General features: G+C 36.8%; 1 protein-coding gene across 1 annotated transcript in view; it reads left to right on the top strand.

Moving 5' to 3' along the window:
* Positions 1-24,902, top strand: part of HMCN1 (hemicentin 1) — a 469,289-nt gene that overhangs the window by 212,276 nt on the left and 232,111 nt on the right. Inside the window, exons 12-15 of the mRNA XM_008696988.2 lie at positions 12,487-12,628; positions 13,777-13,904; positions 16,575-16,688; positions 21,698-21,856. Of these exons, the coding sequence (XP_008695210.2) occupies positions 12,487-12,628; positions 13,777-13,904; positions 16,575-16,688; positions 21,698-21,856 (543 nt within the window). The remainder of the gene's footprint in view (positions 1-12,486; positions 12,629-13,776; positions 13,905-16,574; positions 16,689-21,697; positions 21,857-24,902) is intronic.

Raw genomic sequence — 24,902 nt, 5'->3', positions numbered from 1 at the left:
TCTTCAAGTCAAATAAGAATGGCCTTCCTCTCTTATTTGGAAATTCTGTGATTCTGGAAAATTGTTGTAAAGAGAGCCCAGTAAAGAAAAGGTAATGCAATAGTCGATGTTAGTCATCATTTAATTGAAGGTTTTCTAAGTAAGAAAGAATAAGATTTTTAAAATTCTGTCATTCTTACCAATCTTATTTACTGTCTTAATCTGTTTTGGCTAATCACCCAAAGAAGCTCCTGAATTCGTGAATTTTTGTTATTGTTATGGAAAGAAAAAATACAGTATTGTGTGGAAACAATGTTAATGTATAAATAATTTTTTACTAGGAATTACTTGAATATCAAGGCAGCAAGCATTTGCTACATATTCTTATATCTTGTATTGGGAAAATAAAAATTGTAAATTTTTAGGAAATCTTCATGTATATATTCCATTACTATTTTTTCACTAAAATAGAATTTAACCTAAATTTATCATTATCTGTCTCTGAAATTATTGCCATTCTTTTATTAACCTAATTTCCTAAGCATATTGGCGTGTGGGTGTAGGATTTTTTTACAAATCCATCATGTAACTGTCAAGATTTAGTCCTTGACTGTGTGTTTTATTGCCAATGCACCACCTACTGGTAAATCAATGAATAAATGACCTCTCAGATTTAACAGACCTTCTGTCTAGTCCAGCACGGTGTAATAGAACTTTCTTGAATGATAGAAATGTTGTATATCTGTGCTGTTCCATGTGTATGTGGCACTTTAGCACTTGAAATATGGCTAATGCTCCTAAAGGAACTTGTTTTGAAATTTGATCTAGTTTTGGATAATTATATTTTAAATTTAAATAGACATCTAGAAGGGTGCCTGGGTGGCTCAGTCAGCTAAGTGTGATTTTGGCTTAGGTCATGATCTCAGGGTCGTGTGGAACCTACTTAAGATTCTCTCTCTCCCTCTCTCGTTGCCCCCCCCCCCCCCCAAAAAAAGTAAAAATAAAAATAAATAGACATGTGGCTAGTGGCTACCTTATTAGACAGCACAACTCTAGTCTTTTCCAGAGAAAAGAGAAAAGCAGAAATATCAAGAGCAGAAGTCTTAGGAAACTTATTGCAGCTGCCATGTAGATTAACCACTATCATAATTCATTGGAATTATTGCCATTCAGGAATAATTCTGCTTTGGAAAAGTTGTAGCCAGTTCTTCATATTTCCATTGATGAGATATCATTTGGAAATATGCATTTGATTCCAAATCTTTGGGATTTCAGTGGCCTTTGCATCTTTCTCCAGGCAGTTGTTTTTGTTTGGTTGATTGGTTGGCTTTTAGTTTTCATCCTTTGCTCTTTGGAAGGAATCCCTGGCCATTTTTATGTGAGCTTTCTAGTAGGCATGGAAAAGCTTTAAAAATGTTAAAATGTATTCCATTAACATTTCCACTCATTGAGAATTAAGGAAAAGTTAAATGAGCAAACACATCTGTCTTTTGTAAATCATTCTTAGTGAAATTCTGTTACTCTTTTTGTGCAAGCTTCATGTTTAAAAGTTGGTTACCACCAGATCTAGCTGGAGTTACCTCCCTAATCAGAAGCGGAAGTAATGCATTTTCAAACAATGTCAGTATGTTTTAAATACACTGATTGAGCTAAATCACTAGGTACACATCTTTTGGGATAGGACATGGCTACTAATTACAATTCTCAGCAGGCTCAATGATGGTCATTATGTAGCTTTTTTGAAGTTAGATTTTCTGTAGTAAACACAGATAGAAGAGTCAAAGATCCTGTAAAATATGTTTTACAATCTGTACAATTCAATAGAAATTACATTTGGTAATTAAAGACTAATTATTTCCCTGTTTCTCGTGTAGCATTGCTTGATGTCAGATCATTCAACATATTATCCACAATGGAAAAAAAGTCTTTGGGAACAGTTATAAATCTGTTCTGTTCTGTTTTCAAAAATATGAATCAATTAAGTGGTTCAGCTGAATGTAGGTTTTTAACTATCCCCAAAACAAGGGTATTTAGATTTTATTTTAAGAACTGAAGTAGGGGCGCCTGGGTGGCTCAGTTGTTAAGCGTCTTCCTTCGGTTCAGGGCGTGATCCCAGCGTTATGGGATCGAGCCCCACATCGGGCTCCGCCTCTGGGAGCCTGCTTCTTCCTCTCCCACTCCCCCTGCTTGTGTTCCCTCTCTCGCTGGCTGTCTCTCTCTCTGTCAAATAAACAAATAAAATCTTTAAAAAAAAAAAAAAAAGAACTGAAGTAAAAAAAAAAAAAAGAAACTTTATACTAAAAACTACTTAATGGAATATCTTCTCTTCAGGGTCTTAGTTCCTCATTACACGAAATTATCACTAGGAACATTTAGGACCTTGGGAATCTTCCATCATAGGGATCAATTGACAGCCCTGAAATACTTTTTTTCCAAAATGTAAATCAATGCCTTTTTAAACAACAACAGTTAGCAATTGGTTGCTCCACTAGGTAACTTTTGGACACATACCCTTTTGGGGGAGGCTAAGAAAAGCTTCTAAAACTTTATAACCCTATTTCTTTTGAACACCGAAAGTTACTGAGCTAAAAATCCTTTCTTGCCTGATTCTGTTAATCTCATTGCTTTCTGCAGTAGTGAAAGCACTAGACCAGGAGTCAGGGTACTTGGGATCTATTTTAAGGAATCATGCCTGGCCTCTTTCTCTCTTTCACTCTTTGTGCTCCTTCCCCCGGACCACGCAAACACAGTGTATCAGTTTTTAAAATTGATTTCCAATGCCCTTTCTGTTTATGGACGTATTGGAACATATTTTCTATGGTTTGACGCTAGAATCAGTGGATGCTTGGGAATGCTGATTGGGATCAGTGTGAATGAGCTAATGTGAAATATAGAGTTCAGATGGAATTATCCTAGATATAGTGATATGTTAGGTCTGTGTGCCTTCCACTTTCCCTATGCGTGGTTAGTTTAGTTCTTCCCTGTGTCTCAAATTGCTCCGTTTATTTCCACTGGGAACACCCTCACCCATCTCGAATGTCACATGCCTAAACTATTAAAATCCTCTTTTTGTGGACTTCTTTCCTTTCAGTTTTGTTCCCTCACTTTAATCCATATTATAACCAGGCGAATTTTCCCTAAATATTGGTTTAAATGTCCATGCATTCGGAACCTTTGTGTTGTTTCCTAATTACCCCAGAAAAAAATTTACAAACCTCAGCCCTCCACAAACTGACTCCTCCATAATACTTTTAACACTTTATCTTTGACCTTTTCCCTCATAAAACAGCATATGGTGAAAAAAAATGTTTCCTTTCAATATGAGGATACTATTTAAGGCAACATATTTATATGTCTTTTCCTTTATTCCTATTTCTTTAATATGGGGGGCTAAATATTTGAACTTGTTATTAAGGCTTCACCTCTAATTATGAATTGAAAGTAGAGAAACTGTCAGATTTACTATTTCCTGCCATAAAATATTACGGATGCTGCCAAATTTTATATGTCAGAGCATTATCAGGCAGATGATTTTTAGTGTCTATATATGAGTTTTGAATTTTCTTGGTATTGAAGTTCTCGAAAGGATGTTCTTCATTCTCCAGAACTGATTTTCTGGTGACCGCTGAATGTTTCCTCTGCCAGGCTCCACGTCCATTATACTTTCAGTGGATTCCTGTTTTCTACTGCTTTGACCCTAGCCTCTGCTCCGCTACTTCCCTCTTTCCATCATTCGCCCAGTTCCACTTCCCATTGCTTGAGTCACAGAGGCATCGCAACTACCTTCAAATTACATCATTCTCATTCTGGTTCTATGACCTGGTTCATAGAGCTGTTTTGTACTTTAATGTTTCCTATCTAAATCCTAACTGTGATGTGAATTCCCTTTCATAAATCACCTTCTTTCTCCCATCCAAGTACTAACAAGGCCCGACCCTGCTTAGCTTCTGAGCTCAGATGAGATCAGGTATGTTCAGGGTGGTCTGGCTGTACACTAAATCACCTTCTTTCTGAATATTGGTTGGTCTCTTTGTTCTGGCTTCTGTAGAACTTCTTTTTTTTTTTTTTTTATGCCACACAGTTTTGCACTTAATCACCATCAATTCCATGTGTCTAGTTTTTCCCCAGTATTATTACTGAGGTACTTCTTGACTCCCTCCTTTTTATCCATAGTGCCTTGCACTAAAGGAAAAACACAATTGCACCCAAGAGGAGTGTGTTCTTAGTTGCTGAATGGACCTCAAAGTAATAGTAACACTATAGGGAAGATTTGGGTCACTAACCTTATGTTTCATGTTTCCATGTTAACTTCAGTGGCTTATTTGGGTCACATCAACAATTTTATTTATTTATTTTTTTGGAGAGAGAGAGCCTTCGCACGTGAGCAGGGCAGGGGGAGCAGAAGGAGAGGGAGAGAGAGAATCCTAAGCAGGCTCCATGCTCAGCGCTGAGCTGTACATGGGACTTGATCCCAGGACCCTGAGGTCATGACCTGAGCCCAAATCAAGAGTTGGATGCTTAACCGACTGAGCCACCCAGATGCCCCAACAATTTTAGATTTAATTATATGAGAACTTTCTTTTCTAGGTGCAGCACATGCCAGCATATTATTGCTTACATTTAAAATCAGATTTTATAACAGTCTGATAATTATCTTATGAAAAATTTATAGAGATATTTTTTAAAGTATTGTTTACCCTAATTAAAAATTATATCATGGGTGAGTTTGGCAAAATTTTTTGAAATAAGCTAAAGTAATATATCAATATTAAGGTGATAGTGGCTACCAAATTTCCAAATTCTTGTACTGGCCAGACTTAGGAGGAGAAGTTAGGATAAGTGGGGTTTCAGAGGGAAGGGGGGTGGGGCAATGGGATAGGCTGGTGATGGGTAGTAAGGAGGGCACGTATTGCATGGTGCACTGGGTGTTATACGCAAGTAATGAATCATGGAACTTTACATCAAAAGCTAGGGATGTACTGTATGGCGACTAACATAATAAAAAATTATTTAAAAAAAAGGATAAGTGGGGTGGTATTTATTACACAGTATGAGTTTAAAGTTTTGTTTAACACTTGCTATCTTCCTGTTTATCTGGGACAAGAAACAAATCTATTGATTTCATTGCTCCTCCTTTATGAGGAGGACTTTTAAAGCTGAAGATGAATATGAATGGCCTAGTTAAATATTTTAACATATTCCATGTATAACTGACACTTCCTCTGCAATTGTGTGCTGCCACATGGAAATCAAACGGCCAGACAAGGTTTCCTTTTCTTTGCCATGTTATGTCTGTATGAACATTAGAAGTACTAATTTTTTTTCTATGGTGTCAGGAAAGGGTGGATGTCTGTCACTAATTAGTTCACGTCACCAGGGAGAGTATTGCAGTAAAAAAGGAAATATTTTTCAAGATGATTGATGAAGTTAAGTCCCTAATGACCAGAATTACTTCACTAAGTATGAAATTGATATTATCTTAACCATATGCTCATTACATCATCACAACTACTTTTTAACAAGTGCCAGGTGACATAGGTATTAGCATGTTTTTTTAATCGGTCAAATGTGAAAAAAAATTAATTTATTTTTATTGAAATTTCTGATAAATTTTGAGTATCTAGAAACCTCTCAAGTTTCAGAAGAATCAAATAAGATATATTTAGTATTCTTTATTAGTAGGATGTGTAATCTAAATAAGCAAGTATGAGAATTGTGATCAAGTTTCATTTGTAAATGCCCAGATAATACCTACATACACACTTATTTTAAATACTGTAGTGCTTATTTTACCATCCTTTGTCATACTTTACCATATAATGGAATACTGATAATAGCAAAAATTACATAGTGCCTACTATACACCAGGAATCATTCTAAGTGTTTTATGTATGTTAATTTAGCTACTCTGCAATAACCTGGTGAGTTATCATCCCTATTAAGGTATAGACCAGACACCATGGATTATTTAACCATTTTAAGGCTTATTAAGTGCTTTCTCTGTAAAATGGCAGTGCCACTTCATAGAGTTAGATACCTAGCATATAACAAGCACTCAATAATTTTGCCCACCTTCCTATTTCAAGAACTGACTACCAGAATGAGATTTAGTTCCTAATTGTACATGATTTCATTTTGTATACAATATTCTGTGAGTTCTTTGTGGTTATAAAGTGTCTGAAAATCATAGGTACTCAATAAATGTTGTGTGAAAGGTTGAAAACACAAAGAAATTTGCCAAGTACTATAAATATAAGAGTGGTAAAAAATATTTTAAATTGTTGTTTTGGTAATTCAAAACATTACCATTATCTGATTAATTTATCGATGATAATTAAATCATCTTGAAGAGAAAGTCCTTTAGGTCTTTTTGACAGTGTCCTACCAGAGGCATAATAGCAACAAATCAGACCCAGCTGACAACCAACAGAAAACATGCCTTGTGAGTATGAAAATGACATTGGAGATTTGCAAGAGTTAGGCAAGATTTTATCTTCTACAGTCTTTGCAGACAGAGCAGTGGCTGTTTACATGGCCACTTAGAATTCATTTTGCCAGCCTTACCATTCATAGTGTGTCAAGACACCCAAGTTTTAAAATAGTGTTTTTTTATTTTTAGTATCATAATCTATGTGTAACTCTTTAAATCATTGGTGAGAAATTATAAAAATATATTTTGCTTTTATTATGATTAAAATATGAAGAATGAATTAATGCCTTAATACTAATGAAGTGCCGTGTTTCCATTGCTTTGGCTAATGAAAAGCAAGTGGTTATTTATGATGATGTTGATGGTTGATGATGGTGGTGGTGATAATGGTGATGATGGTGATAATAAGGGTGATGGTTGTGATGGTGAAATGAGATTAAAAACCAACCAAGAATGGATTACTTCTCCCCAAAACCTAAAATTTGACTTTAGACTTTGATGGAGTTGAACTAAGGTTTTTAAACTTGTTCTTGTTCAATTAAAACCATTTTTTCAAAACAAAAGGAGCTTTTTTCTAGGAAATTAAAAATTCTAACCATTGAGATAATTATAGTGAGGTCTATTGCATCCTTATTTAACCTAATCAGGTGACGCCTGAATCATTCTGACCATCTTTATTCAACTGTTATTTGGCAGAAATCTAATTTTGCTTCCATATTTGTTCATGTCCTTTCTGATTTTCTTATTGTCAGCGGAAATATTCTTTCCAGAACAATGGCAAATTTCTCACCTTCTGTGAGATGATGTCATCCCATCTGTGTGTATGCACACAGACTGATTTCATGACCCTGAGCAGCACCCTATATCCAGGCTTTATTTGAGAAATGACCTCTTAACTCTCTGCATCCTGGTTTGAGTAACTGACATTTATTTTTACATTGATACATAAACTACCGAGCCTACCAGTGGAATTCTTGCTGGGCACGATGCCAGGCCAGTTCAGTCCGACTTCATTGGAAGGTACCATGTTTAGACAAAAAAATCCCAAGAACTGCTGAATCTTTGCAGCAATCCTAGGTCAAAATGATCTAGACATAAGAAATATTTTATTTTTAGAGAGTGGGACTGAATAAATGTGGGTATTCAATAAATTCCAAAGAGAAAAAGCGTTCCTTTTTTCCTCATCCCTTGAAGATTATCTGCACCACTCCCACAGCATATGTAGTCCTCTGGCATTTCAGAATTGATGGACTCCAGATGCAATCACAATTTGAACTTGTTGTCCATGGCCAGTCTGCCCTTGACCCCCTACATTTCTGTAGCCCTATGTTCACCAAGAAGAATCCATGGAATAATGAGACTATCAACCAAGTCCACAGGCAGGAAAACCCTTTAAACATTAACTTCAAAGACAATCATAATTTGAAAAACACAATGTAAACAGGAAAAAAGGGGAGGTGATCGTAAGCTGCTAGCAATTAGGCACTAATTAGTTTTGTTCAGTTGTGTAGCTGCCCAGTCCAGCAGTACCACTTGTATCTCCTTCAAATGTGTCAGGATTCCTCAGACTAATTTTTCATAGGGAAATTAAGCCACAATTTGCAGACTAACATAGTAAAGATATATCATAAATATATACAAATCTAACTAACTGAATTCCTGGATTTCATTTATATTAAAAACCCAGTTAGATGGAATGTTGATACTATGTCTGTTTGGCTCATCATTGTATCCCTACAGGTTAGCACTGAGCCTGGAACATCATAATTGTGCAAAAGTCACATGTTATTAAATTTATTTATTTTTGTTAATCTATTTCAAACGCTGTGGAAGTGAATTTATTTTCATTTCTTTTTGAGTGGGAAATATTTACACTAAGAAAATTATTTCTTTGATGGTACTTTCTTTGAGGATTTATTCTTACTCTGTAGTAATCTAGATGTAAAATGTGGAATTGATAAGACCAGATATATCAACATTCCAGTTACCCCAAGGAATTTTTGTATCCTTTTTGACAATAACTTCCTGATTTAATATTTCATTTTCAAAAGTCTATTTTTTTGCCATAGAAGTGGAATGCATGCAATAGGAATTTTGAATAATTGATATTTCCTGTTGTGTCCTGTGAATCCATGGGCTGAGACAAATGATCAATATAGCAATACCTTGAGTGGTGTCAGGCATAAAAATTCCTAGAGCCAAGTTACGGTTTAGGAATGGACTATATTCCATCAATAGTTTTAAGTGTCTATTATTTACAAGTCACTGTATAACATGCAAGGGATGTTAAGTACTGTAGGAAATAATGGAATGTGGAATAATGTGAAAGACATTGTCTTTACCTCAACAGATTTATAATCTAAGAAAGAAAGAAAGAAAGAAAGAAAGAAAGAAAGAAAGAAAGAAAGAAAGAAAACAAGCAGTTCAAACAAAGCAGGAAGCAGTCAGGACAAGTTGCGGCTCCACACCTGTGTTCACTATATAGAGAGATGAAGAAAGAAAGAAAGAAAGAAAGAAAGAAAGAAAGAAAGAAAGAAAGAAAGCAGTTCAAACAAAGCAGGAAGCAGTCAGGACAAGTTGTGGCTCCACACCTGTGTTCACTATATAGAGAGATGAAAAAGGCTCTATCTAGAGACTTTTCCAGAAAACAGGTTTATACAGAAGTTCCAGTTTAGCAGACAGAAGCCAATGGTCAGTTGGTGGGAGCAAAATAGGAGAGGGTCACCTGGTAACCAGGGGAGCACAGAAACATGACATTGGAATCAAATTCATTTTACTCTCAAAGAGGAGTTACTTCCCTTGCTTTAAAATTCCTTTGGATCCAAAGAAAACCAAAGCTGGTGGCATCACAATTCCAGACTTCAAGCTCTATTAGAAAGCTGTGGTCATCAAGACAGTATGGTACTGGCACAAAAACAGACACATAGACCAGCGGAACAGAATAGAGAACTCAGAAATGGACCCTCAACTCTGTGGTCAATTAATCTTCAACAAAGCAGGAAAGAATATCCAATGGAAAAAAGACAGTCGCTTCAACAAATAGTGTTGGGAGAATTGGACAGCCACATGCAGAAGGATGAAAGTGGACCATCTTCTTACACCATACACAAAAATAGTCTCAAAATGGATGAAAGGTCTAAATGTGAGACGGGAATCCATCAAAATCCTAGAGAAGAAGAAAGGCAGCAACCTCTGTGATCTCAGCTGCAGTGACTTCTTGCTAGACACGTCTCCAAAGGCAAGGGAAACAAAGGCAAAAATGAACTATTGGGACTTCATCAAGATAAAAATATTTTGCACAGCAAAGGAAACAGTCAACAAAACCAAAAGACAACCGACAGAGTGGGAGAAGATATTTGCAAATGACATATCTGATAAAGGGCTAGTATCCAAAATCTATAAAGAACTTATCAAATTCAACACCCAAAGAACAAATAATCCAATCAAGAAATGGGCAGAAGACATGAACAGATGTTTCTCCAAAGAAGACATACCAATGGCCAACAGACACATGAAAAAATGCTCCACATCACTTGACATCAGGAAAATACAAATCAAAACCACAATGAGATACCACCTGACACCAGTCAGAATGGCTAAAATTAACAAGTCAGGAAATGACAGATGTTGGCGAGGATACAGAGAAAGGGGAACCCTCCTACACTGTTGGTGGGAATGCAAGCTGCTGCAGCCACTCTGGAATGCAGTATGGAGGTTCCTCAAAAAGTTGAAAGTAGAGCTACCCTATGACCCAGCAATTGCACTACTGGGTATTTACCCCAATGATACAAATGTGGTGATCTGAAGGGGCACCTGCACCCCAATGTTTATAGCAGCAATGTCCATAATAGCCAAACTATGGAAAAAGCTCACATGTCCATCAACGGATGGATAAATGTACACACACACACACACACACACACACAGACTGGAATATTACTTAGATGGATAGAGAAGATGTGGTATATATATACAATGGAATATTACTCAGCCATCAAAAAATGAAATCTTGCCATTTGCAGCAACATGGATAGAACTAGACAGCATGATGCTATGTGAAATAAGTCAATCAGAAAAAGACAACTATCATATAATATCACTCATATGTGGAATTGAAGAAACAAAACAGGGGAGCATAGGGGAAGGGAAGGAAAAATAAAACAAGATGAAATCATAGAGAAAAAACCAGAAGAAACTCTTAATCATAGGAAATAAACTGAGGGTTGCTGGAGGGGACTGGGGTGGGGAATGGGGTAACTGGGTGATGGACATTAAGAAGGGCACAGGATGTAATGAGCACTGGGTGTTATACAAGACTGATGAATCACTGAACTCTACCTCTGAAACTAATAATATACTATATGCAATTAATTGAATTTAAGTTAAAATAAATAAATAAAAACAAAATGCTAATAAATAAATAAATAAATAAATAAATAAATAAAATTCCTTTGGTTCCTTCCCTGTACTGATTGGGCTAGATCCCTGATAAGGGTCATCTAAAGAGCTCTTTCTGGGCCAGAGTCTGGGAGGGGACTTAAGGCCAGCACAATTGGGTCTACCAGGGTGCTGCTGCAGGTATGTGGTCCTAGTGCTGCCCTGGCCATGGAGCTCTTGCCATGACTGACCACCGTGCTACTGCTCATACAGCTGAGCTGCATGGCCAAGTTCTAAGCCAAGATCACCTTGTACTGAGTGCTCTGCTTCATTCTCCACTACGGCCTATTGCAGCAGAACACTCAGATGGTGGAGAACATGAATATCGTCGGTTGGTTTGTCCAGTTCTTCAAGTCCATATAGGGCCTTCACTTTGAGACAGAGGGCCACCAGAAGCTGGAAATGAGCCATCCTTGTGTCATCATTTCTAACCACCAACATGTCCTGAACATGATGGGCCACTTGGAGGCTCTCTGCAAGTGCTATGTGTAGGTCACCAAGCAGGGTTCTCTTCATGGGGCCTATAGACCTGATCTTGTGTCTCAGGGACATCTTTATCAACTGGCAGTGCTCCAGGACAAACCATGACTGGATGTCTGACATGGGCCAGCACATGGTAAGGAAGAACCTCAAAATGTGGATCTACCCTGAGCACATGCAGAAGGACAATGGGGACCTGCTACCTTTAAGGAAAGATGCCTTTTACCTGGCAGTTCAAGTCTAGGTGCCCATCATTTCTGTGGTGTATCCCACCTTCTTCTCTTTCTATGACCCCAAAAGGGAGCTCTTCCTCTTAGGAACATTCAAGGTGGAGATGCTGGATGCCATCTGGTGGCCTCACCATGACTGATGTCCTCAGGCTGTGAGGACCACCTTCTTCCACATGTCCAAGATGCCCCAGGAGAATGGAGTTACTGCAAGGACAGTCTAGTAATCAAGGCCATGGGGCAGAGCAGGACTGGGGGGCTGGATGTCTGGGAGGCAGGACCTGGCTAGAGAATGGGCAAAGGAATCCCCTTTTCCCATTCCCCTGCCCCAGCTGCCAAATATCACTGTGTCTTGCTTCTGTAGCTCCCTTGGCTTTCATTCAGGTCCTTCCTGGCACTGGCCTCAGATCCAGTCCCCTGATGTCCCCCAGAGTAGAGTTAGCCAGACCCTTCGCAAGCCCTGAGGGCAGAGCCTCATCCACTCTCATCCGTCCAGGTTCTGGAAGTAGGAGTAGACCTGGGGCTCAGATGGGCTGACAGGGCTGGCCTGAGCTGCAAGGTCTCAGGGCAAATGGCCAGAAGTAAGGCCTTCCCCCTGAACTTGCAGGGTAGAGGCAGGCTCTAGGGTCCCAGCCGCAGACTGCATCAGGCTCTCATGGAAAAGAGGGGCTCTGGAGGGACCAAGACTCCCAGTCTTGTGCAACCTGGGCCATAGGGAGCCGGAGAGCAGAGTCTGCAACTCCTCTCAGCTTTGGGGAAGAAATCTGAACCCTACTGCACCTTTGTTGTCACTTTTTATAAACAAACTCTTGGAAGTACAAAATAAAATAAAAGTAATGGTGTGGTGGGAAACCTACAAATCTGCTAACACAGAAAGCTCCTAACATCAAGTTAAATTGCCGTTTCACTATCTATGTTTCTTTCTATTTGCAGAACCACCCAAAGTCACCGTGATGCCTAAGAATCAGTCATTCACAGGAGGATCTGAGGTCTCCATCAGGTGTTCTGCAACAGGGTATCCCAAACCAAAGATCACCTGGACCATTAACGATATGTTTATCATGGGTTCACACAGGTACTGGGTTTGTATCATGTTCTTTGTTTTTACTGAGTGAGGTGTCGATGAAAAACCAATTAAAAGTTGGACGAAACTAATATGACTAAATCCCTAACGTTAAGGGAGCTTTGACCAAAATCCACAACTTTAGATTTTCTAAATAGGCCAGGACATGGCCATAAAATAATAAATGATGAATTGATAGAGTTTGATGTTCTTCAGTCTTGAATTTAATTGCTGGGCCTAAGAGCTTCATAATACTTTGTGTCACAAACGTGACACCATAACACTTGGTTTACCTTGAATAATTGAAAGGAGGATAATAAACTTTCTGTGGGGTAAAGTAACGTGTCATTTTCACTAATCTATAAAATATGGTCCTGGGATCAGGAGAGAGAAGAGGCAAAGGACAGAACAGTAGCTCTCATTAAAATGTGTGCAGACATTCTTTGGAATTCCTATTCACTTTTGCTGTACTACATTGAGATGTGTTTTATCTGCTGGATGACTTCAAAACACAGTGAATCCTTTCATGCGCAAAGAGTGCAACGAACATGTGGAACACGAACAAGGAAGTTTCCAGCTATTGAACTTCCAGTGCTCTGGGTTTTGAGGAGGAGGAAGGCTTAACTATGAGCCAGATTCTCTTCCTAAACTCATCACTGACTTGCTGTGTGACAGGACGTATTGCTTCTCTCAGGTTTGCATTTTGAGGAACCATTTAGCATAGCAATTGACACAGAGTGTGACTGCCTGGTTGCAATTTCTACTTCTTCCATTTACTAACTGCAAGTTATATAATCCCTTTGCTTATCCATACAACAGAGGTAATAATAGTATCTAACTCATTGGGTTGTTATGAGGATTTAAAACATTATATAAAATTTCTGGAGCAGTCCCTGGCACAGAGTAAGTACTAGATACATGGGATCTATTATTATTATTACTACTGCTACTATTATTATTACTCCTACTACTATTACTATTATTACTAATGCTACTACTACTACTATATTTCTGTTTATAAAATGACAACATTAATAATTTCTACAACCAGCACCAAAAATATAAGTCTAAAATGTTTGAAGATATTTGTAAGGAAGATGCTATAGTTTCTTCATACTATTATTAGGGTATTTTCAATTTTGTTTTCTTTTCATCCATAGGTATAGGATGACCTCAGAAGGTACCTTATTTATCAAAAATGCAGTTCCCAAAGATGCAGGGATCTATGGTTGCCTGGCAAGTAATTCAGCTGGAACAGACAAACAGACTTCTACCCTCAGATACATTGGCAAGTATAATCAGTTTAAAAGGCAGTGAAAACAGGATGAGTATCATATCAAGCAATTTAAAAGTACTTTTCCGAAAATTAATATTAGGAATGAATTTACCCAGTCTTATAATTTATTATTAATTTCATACATTGATTAAAGGAAATACTGTAACTAATTTAAGTTAAAAGTTCAGGGAGTAGGGGCCCCTGGGTGGCACAGCAGTTAAGCGTCTGCCTTCGGCTCAGGGCGTGATCCCGGCGTTCTGGGATCGAGCCCCACATCAGGCTCCTCTGCTGTGAGCCTGCTTCTTCCTCTCCCACTCCCCCTGCTTGTGTTCCCTTTCTCGCTGGCTATCTCTGTCTCTGTCAAATAAATAAATAAAATCTTAAAAAAAAAAAAAAAAGTTCAGGGAGTAGATAGCTTCATTAGTCAACAGAAGTCCAGGAGGCTTACAGATTGTGGTAGAGTCCCAGATGGTCCACAGAGTTCTATCCTTCCATGGTTTTTCTGTTGTTTGCACTATTTTGCTGACATATTAATAAATTTTATATCCTTTCTAGTTTACCTCAACTTCCATTTTATATTTTTTCACTCATATTCAAAACTTTGTAATATTTCTATTATGATTAAATATTTATAACATTTCTGTCATTTATCCTATCTACATATTATTTTCACTTTTCATCTTTAGTTTTTCCCTTCCAAACATAAACATTTATTGAAGATGTATTTCTTGATAATTATTCTATAATATTCCATAATATAATGATTATCATATATTCTAATATATGACTGTAATCTACTATATTTTAATATAATCATATATTCTGATATAATAGAACATTCCTTTTAATTTTTAAAACAAATAAAGGACAAGGGTATTACATGCTCAATATTAGTTTGTAAATTGTGAATAATTAATGGTTAGCAATCTACCCTGCCATTCCTAGTAAGGTAGTGAAACTGGCAGTGGAAGAGAGGAAGAAAGCTAAAATAAAAATTGAGAATTGCAGTTGGTGTGTACATATGAGGGGGGTAGCAAAAGTGTCATAAATATTGAATCTGAAAGCCTGAAAAGAAGTGGAAAGAAGTGGTCTCATTGACAGAAATGAGAAGGGCACATGGCGAGTAAGTTTGGAAGACTGAAGAGGAAATAGGCAGTGGGAATGCAGAAAGAGGGGTGGAAACAGATTCTGAATTGTAGAAAAGCATTTTGGTTCATTCACAAGCCAAAAGAGTTGACCCACTTATTTACCTTATTAATCACCCAGAGTATCTAAAAATACTCCAGATTGTGGAATATAAAATAAAAAATATATGTTATGAAGTCCTTACTTTTTGAGAGCTTGCATAATGGAAGTGGCTATACATAAAGAATTATAAGACAGCAGACAGACAAGTACCACAGTGAGGGTTGGCAGAGAGGAAGATTAATTCTGACTGGGGAATTTGTAAAGATTTCTCAAAGGAGACAGGATTTCAGCTCAGTCTGGAGGAATGAGTGGGATTTGAAGAGCTGGGGCAAAGGGCATTTCAGGCCGAGGAAACCGCTTTTGCAAAAGAAGGAAGATAGGAGAGAGTAGGGGCTGTCTTGGATTACCAGTTTAGCTTTGTAGCTTGTGATAAGGAAAGGAAATGTTGTGGAGGGTAAGTTAAAAAAGAAAGATCTTCACCAGTTTATGATTTTTGAAAGCCAAACTAGAGAATTGTGAAATAAAATCACCAGAGGTTTTCTAACAGAGGATTAACATGATCTTTGAGAAGTTAACTCTTAGGTTTGTTTAAAACTACCTCAATTCAAATTAGAAAGTCCTAACATGCCCAGTTCAGAGAAAAACATATAAGTGAATGAAAGCATTAAGCAAGGGAGGAAAGAAACTCAGAGAATCTTTGTATTTAGCATCAAACGGAAAAAGAGAATGGAGACTCTACTTTTTATAGATACAACTTTTACTCTTAGACTGCACCTGTCTCTGTAGTTAAACATGAATATTCTTTAAAAAAAATATTTTATTTATTTATTTAACAGAGATAGAAACAGCCAGCGAGAGAGGGAACACAAGCAGGGGAGTGGGAGAGGAAGAAGCAGGCTTATAGCAGAGGATCCTGATGTGGGGCTCGATCCCGTAATGCCGGGATCACGCCCTGAGCTAAAGGCAGACGCTTAATGACTGTGCCACCCTGGTGCCCCTAAACATGAATATTCTTAAAATCACGTAGATAATGCTATAACAAATTCAGCTGTAATTATATTGTCCTCAAGTCTTAATCTAGCCAAGTCAGTCTTATCATCATAGCTCTTTTGATATTTTTATTACTATCAGTCTTCTCTGTGTTCCTTTAGTATTCCTTGTTATTTCTATAAGATGTGTTCAGATTTCTAAGATTTTTCTTTCTTTAAGTATCTTTTTCTCATAAAGACCTTTCAGTTAATTTCCTAAATTTTTTTACTCTTTTATCAAAATTATTTTTGCATAATATATATTTGGTCTTAATAAATGATCTTTTCATCACACACATCTTACACTTGCATTGTAAGAGTCTCTTTCTGTTTATAAACATTGAAAAAGCCACAAGCGCATGAATTCTGGTGGATTTTGTTAAACTGATTCATTTAGTGTAATCATAAACAAGGTGCATGTTGCATTGGGCCAGGCATTAACCATTTGCATGTTTGTTTTTTTCAGAAGCCCCAAAATTGATCGTAGTTCAGAGTGAGTTCTTGGTTGCTCTTGGGGACACAACAGTTATGGAATGTAAAACCTCTGGTATTCCGCCGCCTCAAGTTAAATGGTTCAAAGGTACATTTCTTAAGTATGTTCATGTCTGGTTCACTTAGTTTTGTTTTCTCTTTTAATACGATGATTTGTTAAAATTTTATTTTGGTGTGTGACTTAGCAGCCCCATAAAATGTGTTTATGATCTCACTGGAGACAATAGTTCAAAATTCTGAACTCTGAATTTCAGGATTTGACATCTGGTGTGGATTATAGGACCATGAAAATCAAAGCAGGAAAAGTTCGCCTTTGCTAATCCAGCTGAACATTCTCTTTGTTAGTTTAGGATTGTTTCCTGTAGAAAATTGTCCAAGAATACTCTGTTAATGTTTAAAATGGCCTTCCTCATTTTGGTTCACTTTTCTTAGAGATAAAAGGCTGTCACTATTAGAAAGTTTTCTAGATCCCCAAGGACACTTTCTATAAAGTCATGAAAAAAGACATAACGTTAAAACTTACAGGTAAATGAAAGGCAAATGTGTTGTGTGGTTGGCTTCATCATGCATAGTAGATGCTTGTATCAAGCATGGAGATTGTCTGCCTGCATTTGTAACATAAAGATTACACCTCTGTGATTCTATAATAAAATAACAGTAATTACTGTGCTTTGTCTTAGTGAGAATACACTTGAGTCCTGGTCCAGGCTCAGATGCTGACAGTAGATATCTGTGTAAAACATCCCGCTTCTGTTTCTGTCTCAGTTCTTCCAATCTATGAGCAAGAAAAATTCCCGCAAACACTCTAAAAGGGAGGTTGCTAGGATTATTGAGATGCTGTTTGCAAAATACTTTTTAATCTTCGGATGAAAAATGCTAAACAGTACAAAGAACTATTGTTATGATTCTGTTTGTTAAATCACAGACATCCCCATGGCAACAGGTTGATGTCATAATCACAAAATTATGAATTCACCTCGGGTTCAAACTCTTGGGGAACATGAGGTGAAAAAGAAAGGCTTTATGTAGAAAACAAACACTTTTAAATAATACAAATCAAAAACAGGAAAGCTAGGAGATAATGCCATTTTCATGGTTTTCCATGTTAAATGATTTTGAGTCTTCATGTTTTCTGTGATAAGAAAAGTGTTTCTGAATTTGCTTTTTAATTAGGTTTATTTCAGGTAACATAAATTAATTTTACTTATTTAAAACACTTAAATCTTTGAATTACAAATGAAATAGATAATCAGTGTCAAACTCACATCATAAATAAATCCAGAAAAAAATGTGTTATAGAAGCAGTATTTCTCTTTTTTTAGAAAGTCAGTAGTTTATGTTGAAAATAAAAATTTTAAAAAGTAATATAACCTGCTGATTTCTCTGCCTGTAGATTGCAGAGTCACACAGAAATTCTTTTATTTTCTGAAATTGAGGCTGCTTTTCTGAATTAAATGTAGTCTTCATGTTGGCCTGGGTTCCATAATGGCTTGGAAGTTAAGGAGGAGTTAGGGAGCCATGTAGCCACCATATGGAAGATTCTAGAATTGACTACCTATTAGTTCTCTCAAACATAGATGTTGCAATTCAACAGGCCCAGTAAATAATATTCCATTTCTCTGTCCAAGTTATGAAGCAACAGAGCTAGAATGTAGGCATTAAACACCTACAGATGGTATTGGAGGACATGCTCCAATGTTCATCAACAATATGCAGAACAGTCATAAACCCCACAGTCAGGCCAACCTACCATCCTACCTATCCCAGGCAAGCAATTTATTGCATATGCAGAGTCTGGATCATCAAGAACAAAACTAGAGGATAATTTCTTCTACGTGCAGATTGGCTCCCGAAAGAAAGGGGGAAGAGGCAGCTGGGCTTTCCTTTTCCACCTCTGCTAAGGATGAGACAATAGGAAGGTTATGAAAATTCTACCCATGGAAACCAAGGGGTGAAGAAGAGACCTCACCTTAACCAGAAGAATAACTTTTTCCTCATACCCCTTTTTTTTTTAGCAATTCTGACTGAATGAAGTAGGCGGTGATTGATATGATTATAAGAACACATGGAATCTATATTCTTAACAAATGTTTAAGTGTACAATACAGTATTGTTAACTATAGGCATTTTATTGCACAGCAGATCTCTAGAACTTATTCATCTTGTGAATTTAAACAACAGTTCCTCATTTCCTTTGCTCCAAACCCCAGGCAGCCACTATCCATTAATAAATTGTATTCCATTCAGACCATCAGAGAAAAGGAATTCCAGAAGTACAAATACCCATCAAAATTTTGGATTTTTCACTTTTAGAAATAAGCAACATACAGTGGGTTCAAAAAAGAATCAAGGACACTATTAAAAGGTTGCATAAAGGATATTTCTGGTAAAACAAGAAATTGGATTTTTAAATTTAGATTGGTGTTTCTTAAAATGTAGTTAGGAATCCCTGGCGGTTCCCCATAATTCTTTTCATGGAATCAAGGAGATCAAAATTATTTTCCTAATTATACTAAGATATTATTTGTCTTTTTCACATTCATTGTCTCATGAGTGTATAGTGGAATTTTTGGAGGCTACATAATGCAGAACCAAAGATGAGCACTCAGCTGTCTCCTATTAAGCTAGACATTCTAGAAATTTGCAAAAATGTGAAACACCACTCTTCTCACTACATTTCTCTTGTTTTTGGAAATACAATTATTTTCTCATAAAATATGTTCATTATGTTAAAATGTCATGAATTTGTTATAAAATAAATGCATACATTTAAAATTTTTTCAGTTTCATTTCTAAAATGCTAAATACAAATAAATATAGTTTATATAAACAAAACCTCATTTAAGTCTCCATAATTTCTAAGAGTATAAAAGGGTCTTGAGACAAACATTTTTGTGAACCACTAATTACCATCAGCTATTTGAAAGGATCATGCCAGGGATAATGATCTCTCTGTTTGTTCATCTTACATCCACAGAGACCAGAATTGAATTTAAACTAAAGCATAAAGAGAACCTTCTTCCGTGGTTATGATTGTTAAATCCTAGCATAGATTGTCAGGAAAGTCTGTATATTTTACTATTTATACCATTCTTTTTATCTTATCTAATATTAAAACTAAGTAATCCCTATTTCATTTCCATCTCAAAGTTGTATACTTCTCTATGGCTTCTCAGTAATTTGATGACTAATTTTTCAGTAGAAATGAAGAAAGGAGAGATTATCAAAATGTGATCAGAATGCAAACTTGACGAAACCAGTGTTTTCCAATTTATATTTTGTTTCATTACTGCTATTCTTTAAACATTTTTATTTTGAAAAAAGCTACTAGCTAAAAGTCTTGATTTTTATCCTCTTGTGTCCTTTGACATACACAAAAGAAATAGGAGAGAAATAAATTCCAAAATTCTAAATGCATTTTAGTCCAAACATTCTAATACTTGATGAACAGCTAGGTCACATCGCATTCTCCCTTAGTGGGAGGAAAGTTTATGTCAACATCATCTGCTTTTATTTATGAAAATTTCCCAGAGGCACATAGACACAGCTTTGGTTGCTTCTCTTATTCTCGCGTGGTATGTAGTAGCAAGCTTAAAAGGATGATTTGGGTTTTAAATATTGGAATACTGAAAAATACTTTATTTTTGGCACTGACGGTTGCTAATGTAATTTTTTTGTTGTTTTGTTTTCAAATTTATGGCTCCTTTGACCCCTTCTGCTCCCAAAATTATAAAAACGAAAAGAGAATTGTCTGTTTGTTGCCCTGAGTCTGTTGATTGGTGATTTTTATAGTTTGCTAGAGAATTACTATGTCTGGAGTTCTCTCTCTGTTTCTTTCTTTCTTTCTTTTTTTTTGTGAGAAGCTAAGAGAATTACTACTGTGGTCTTCAGGGCACATGGCTAGGCTAATATGTGACATTTTGGAGAGCAATTTTTTAAGACTTGACATCTGGGCATGCTATGAAACCCTGAGAGCAGTGGCCTTCAAACCTCCAGGAAGATTTTAGGACCCCACAAAAAGCTTGATATCACCCTTTACAAAAAAGCTATGGACAGCAAGCATTAAACATCCAGTACTGGTTGTGTTTTTTTTTTTTTTTTTTTTTATGAAATTGGTCATCCTGGTTAGTTTCATTCTTAAGAGAGGCGTCACTCTGAAGGCGGAGAAACAAAGGAGAGTTATGAAGCTTACCTTACAGATTAGTTGAGGCATTGCCTGTCTTCAGAGAGAAATGGTTCTCAGGGGTTTTGAGGTGCTTCAGGGACACACCGCATACAAAGGTAACTCAGACATCACTAATTTTTCGCTGGTACCATTCTAGCCTCACACTGAGGTCATAGTTTCATCCTCCACACATTTATTCCTTGCCTGCCTCTTCCAGAAGCTCATAACTTCAACTTAAAGGACTTGAATGAGTAATACAGATTTAGTAGAGGTATCCTGGGAGATTTATATAAGACAGTTCTCTCTGGCCATTGTAAGAAATTTCTCTTCCATTTTTCCTCTTCTACCAGCAAGCTCTTCCCTACCCTGTCTGGATAGCTGTGATTGCTTCTTCGCCAGACATCCTCAGAAGCCTCTCAGGTAGCCTATACCTCTCCCAAGATACCATCTAACTTATAGCATTCAGCAAATCAAAACACTGGTCATTGCCCAAACTAAGAACACCATAGTCTCCTAAACACTTCCTGGATAACTGAAATTCATCCTGTCATAGAGGGTAGAAACCTTTTTCCAACTTTCGTCTTCCCATTCTCTTCTTACCTAACACAGCCACTGTGGCAGCTGCCATCCTTTCCCAGCCCCCCGGTGCATCTTTGAAGAGTTCATTCTTATTTAAGTACATGTACAGTAGAAAATATTTGGGGCCAGATTTTTGGCTCTAGGTCAGCTCATAGAATTATACAGACTAATAAATCAGCTTAGTGCCAAGAAACACTTCATTCTTTCTTTGCATAAACATTGTTTAAGTGTCTATGTTGTATTTTAAAAACTTCACAGTCCTGTTTTCTTCAGCAGTTTTGAAATCAAACCAATACCAAAGTAAACTATGTAAATACTTTAGTGTTTAATGTTCTCCTTTTGTTTTGACCTAGGGGATCTTGAGCTGAGGCCCTCAACATTCCTCATTATTGACCCTCTCTTGGGGCTTTTGAAGATTCAAGAAACTCAAGACCTGGATGCTGGTGATTATATGTGTGTAGCTGTCAATGATGCTGGAAGAGCTGCGGGCAAGATAACTCTGGATGTTGGCTGTAAGCATCCCAGCTCTGGTAGACACATTTGTGTTTTCCAAGCTAAGAACTCTGAAATGATTGAATATAAATATTTGTCAGAATGGACAAATTAGAGTTAGCATTTCAGATGATTAATATAATAATGGTAGTAAGTATTTACCAAGTGCTTTCTATGTGCCATGCAGTGTGTAAGAACTTTTGTATGCATTATCCCATTAAACCCTCATAGCAATCCTAAGAGGAAGATATTATAATTGTCTGCATTAGATAGATAAGGAAATGGAGGTATAACAAAGCTAAGTAACTTGACCAGGATCACAGATCTATGAGGGGACCAAGCGTGAATATTTGAACCCAAGTTATCTGACGTCAGAGACTGTAGGCTTCATTGGTATATCATCTGTCACCAAACATTTTCCTAATGGGAGTTGGATGACACAGAATTCCTAAGTATTAACATCTGGAGGCCAGAAATTAAACTTTGGCCCTAGACCATAATTTGGAGATGTTGATGATAGCAAAGGTAGCAGATTCTGCTTTTGCTTTTACAAAAAAAAAAAAATTTGCTAGCAATGACTCCTCAGTGTATAAAATAAAGTACTAACTACAAATAAATGTCAGTCACAAAGTGAAGGATACAGTGTGTGCATTACAACTATCGTCAGATTACTCAAGAAGTTTGGTTCGCCCTTCTTCTTTGTCTCTCCATCTCATGTTTCTTGAAAAAAAATTATTTTTCTACACAGTGTGGTAACACATGAAATAAAACAGAGCTTGCTTTGTATGAAAAGGAATCTGGCAGCTTAATTTTAACAGATAATTCAAATGTTTACATCAGTTAAACTTATAAAATATGACATTTTGTTAAATTGCATTTTCATTTATGTATGATGATTTTCATGCCTCAGCTGTTTTTTTTTTTAAACAAAAGTCAGGAACTATAAAGAAAATGCGTATTTTTTTGGAATAAAGTAATACGAAACATTTTAGTTCTCTTAATTCTTTAAATGAATATAAAGGCCCTCTAAGTTTAATATTTTGTTTCGTATAAACTAATTTTTTCCCTCATGGGATCTTTTTTGATCCCCTTGCCCCTGGGCTGTCTGAACACTGCATTCTTGGTGATTATGCCCTTGGGGTAGAATCAACAAAACTGGAAATGGCCACAAAGACCACAGTAGAATCTGACTAGGGCACAGCAAAATGTGTTTGACCATGACTAAACTCTGAGGTTATTAAGAGAAGTGCCTTGGAAATAAGATTGGAATCTTTGGGTGGAGGACACCTGAATCTACCGGCAGAGTTAAAACACAAGGAAACATTTTAGAAAAGTAAGGCCCAAATGAAGAGGATCACTTGATACAGAATTCTTGTTTCTAAGAAATATACAAGTACAGTGTTTCAAATTCCCAACATTTTCTAGCTCTGCTTCTCCCTCTTTCCTGCCCAGATAATTTACCCAACATTCTTCTAGAAGTTGTCTCGCTCTAGAGGAAGAATGAATTAGCCTGAGTAATTGTTCCCAGTAAAAGCGGAATGACACCTTCACCCCTCTCCAAGACTGTAGAAAATCTAAACAGCATACACATTTCTTCGCTTATTTACTGCCTTCTCGATAATCTTTTTAGTTTCTGGACTTTTGACTAGTGAAAAACCATGTAAAGGTTAGGGCTGTCTGTCGTGGAATGACCTGCATTGGAATAGGAAACATCCTAACAAATGTTTTGTATTTATCCTTCATTTCTTGAACTGAATTTTGTTTTATTGTCACTCCTATTCAAGATCTTCACTCTCTATGACCTTTTCTAAAACAACGGCTCTCTCAACTTTTATCCCAGTCATCGTGCTGATGGAGCCATTAACATAAACTCAGTTGTTTCCTTACTGTAACCTTGATCATTAAGTTGCCAAATAACTTAATACTAACATTAGTGCCATGCATGCATCTGTTAATGCCTTAACGATCTCCTTATTCACCATTAGAATTCTGAGTACCTTAACTCACAGTTTGGTTAGACCTTGTCTGTCCACATAAAACTATGGTTATACATCCCAGCAGATACAGGGTGTAACTTCCAAGGCCCGTGCAAATCACAGTTGCAGTGCTGGTTGTGGTTGTCACTATTAGGTTTAAAAGCAAACAAGCAAAAAAACCAAAATTTTCCTCAGAATTTATGTAACGGTTAAGGGAATAGGCTTTGGAGAGAGACTGGGTCTGCCTGACTTTTAATAGTACCTTCCTGATAAGTTGGTTGTAAAGATGAGATGAGACATCATCACTCACCCAGTAGCATTCAGCATGTCAGTGGTTCCTGCTGTCCCTCCGAAGCTGCTTAATGGCACATGTATCAAATACATGAACTTCACAAATTGAATTGTCATTTTGATTCTTTGAGTCCTGAAAAATCATATCAAAATGCATATATAATAATGGCATACTATTAAAGATTAAGCCTTGGTCTTTTAATATGAAAGTCACTGTTTCAAGTTGATTTTTTTTAAAAGGGCCTGAGACAATTCAAGTGCTGCTTTTAGTAGTAGTGCATAAAATTATTCATTTGCATTCCAAAACTATTGGGCATAAATTTAAGTAGCTTATGACTTAAAAAAAAAAAACAACATGCCTTTATTCCTATCATGTAGCTGTTGGGCATTCAGATTGTTTTTGTGGGCCTGTTACCTTACACCAATACTAGATTGAAAAAACAATAATAAAAAAGCTGTTCAATATTATTTTTAGTTATAGCTTCTTGTAGTGTGTCTCCTCTTTGCTGTTTCTCATTATCATGGCTCTGAGTTATGGACATTTCAGGTCAGCAGGGAAAGTTACCAGTGCTTTTCATCCTCTTTTAAAAAGAGGTAGTGAATTGTGAAGTCATTTGGAAGAGAAGATTGGCTACATCAAACAGAAAGTGGGCCTGGCAGTGATTTTATTTGCAATATTCTACACCACTCAGGATTTGAGTCCGTGGTTTTGTGTTTTGTGGTTTGGTAGAAGCAAAACAGTGTGTTCAGCCATTTTAGGAAAGAAAATCTCTGTTTGACTAACATAATGCAAGAGTTG

Source organism: Ursus maritimus, unplaced genomic scaffold (assembly GCF_017311325.1).
Source record: "Ursus maritimus isolate PB19 unplaced genomic scaffold, ASM1731132v1 scaffold_2, whole genome shotgun sequence".
Lineage (NCBI taxonomy): Eukaryota > Metazoa > Chordata > Mammalia > Carnivora > Ursidae > Ursus > Ursus maritimus.
This window is presented reverse-complemented; position numbering and strand designations above follow the sequence as displayed.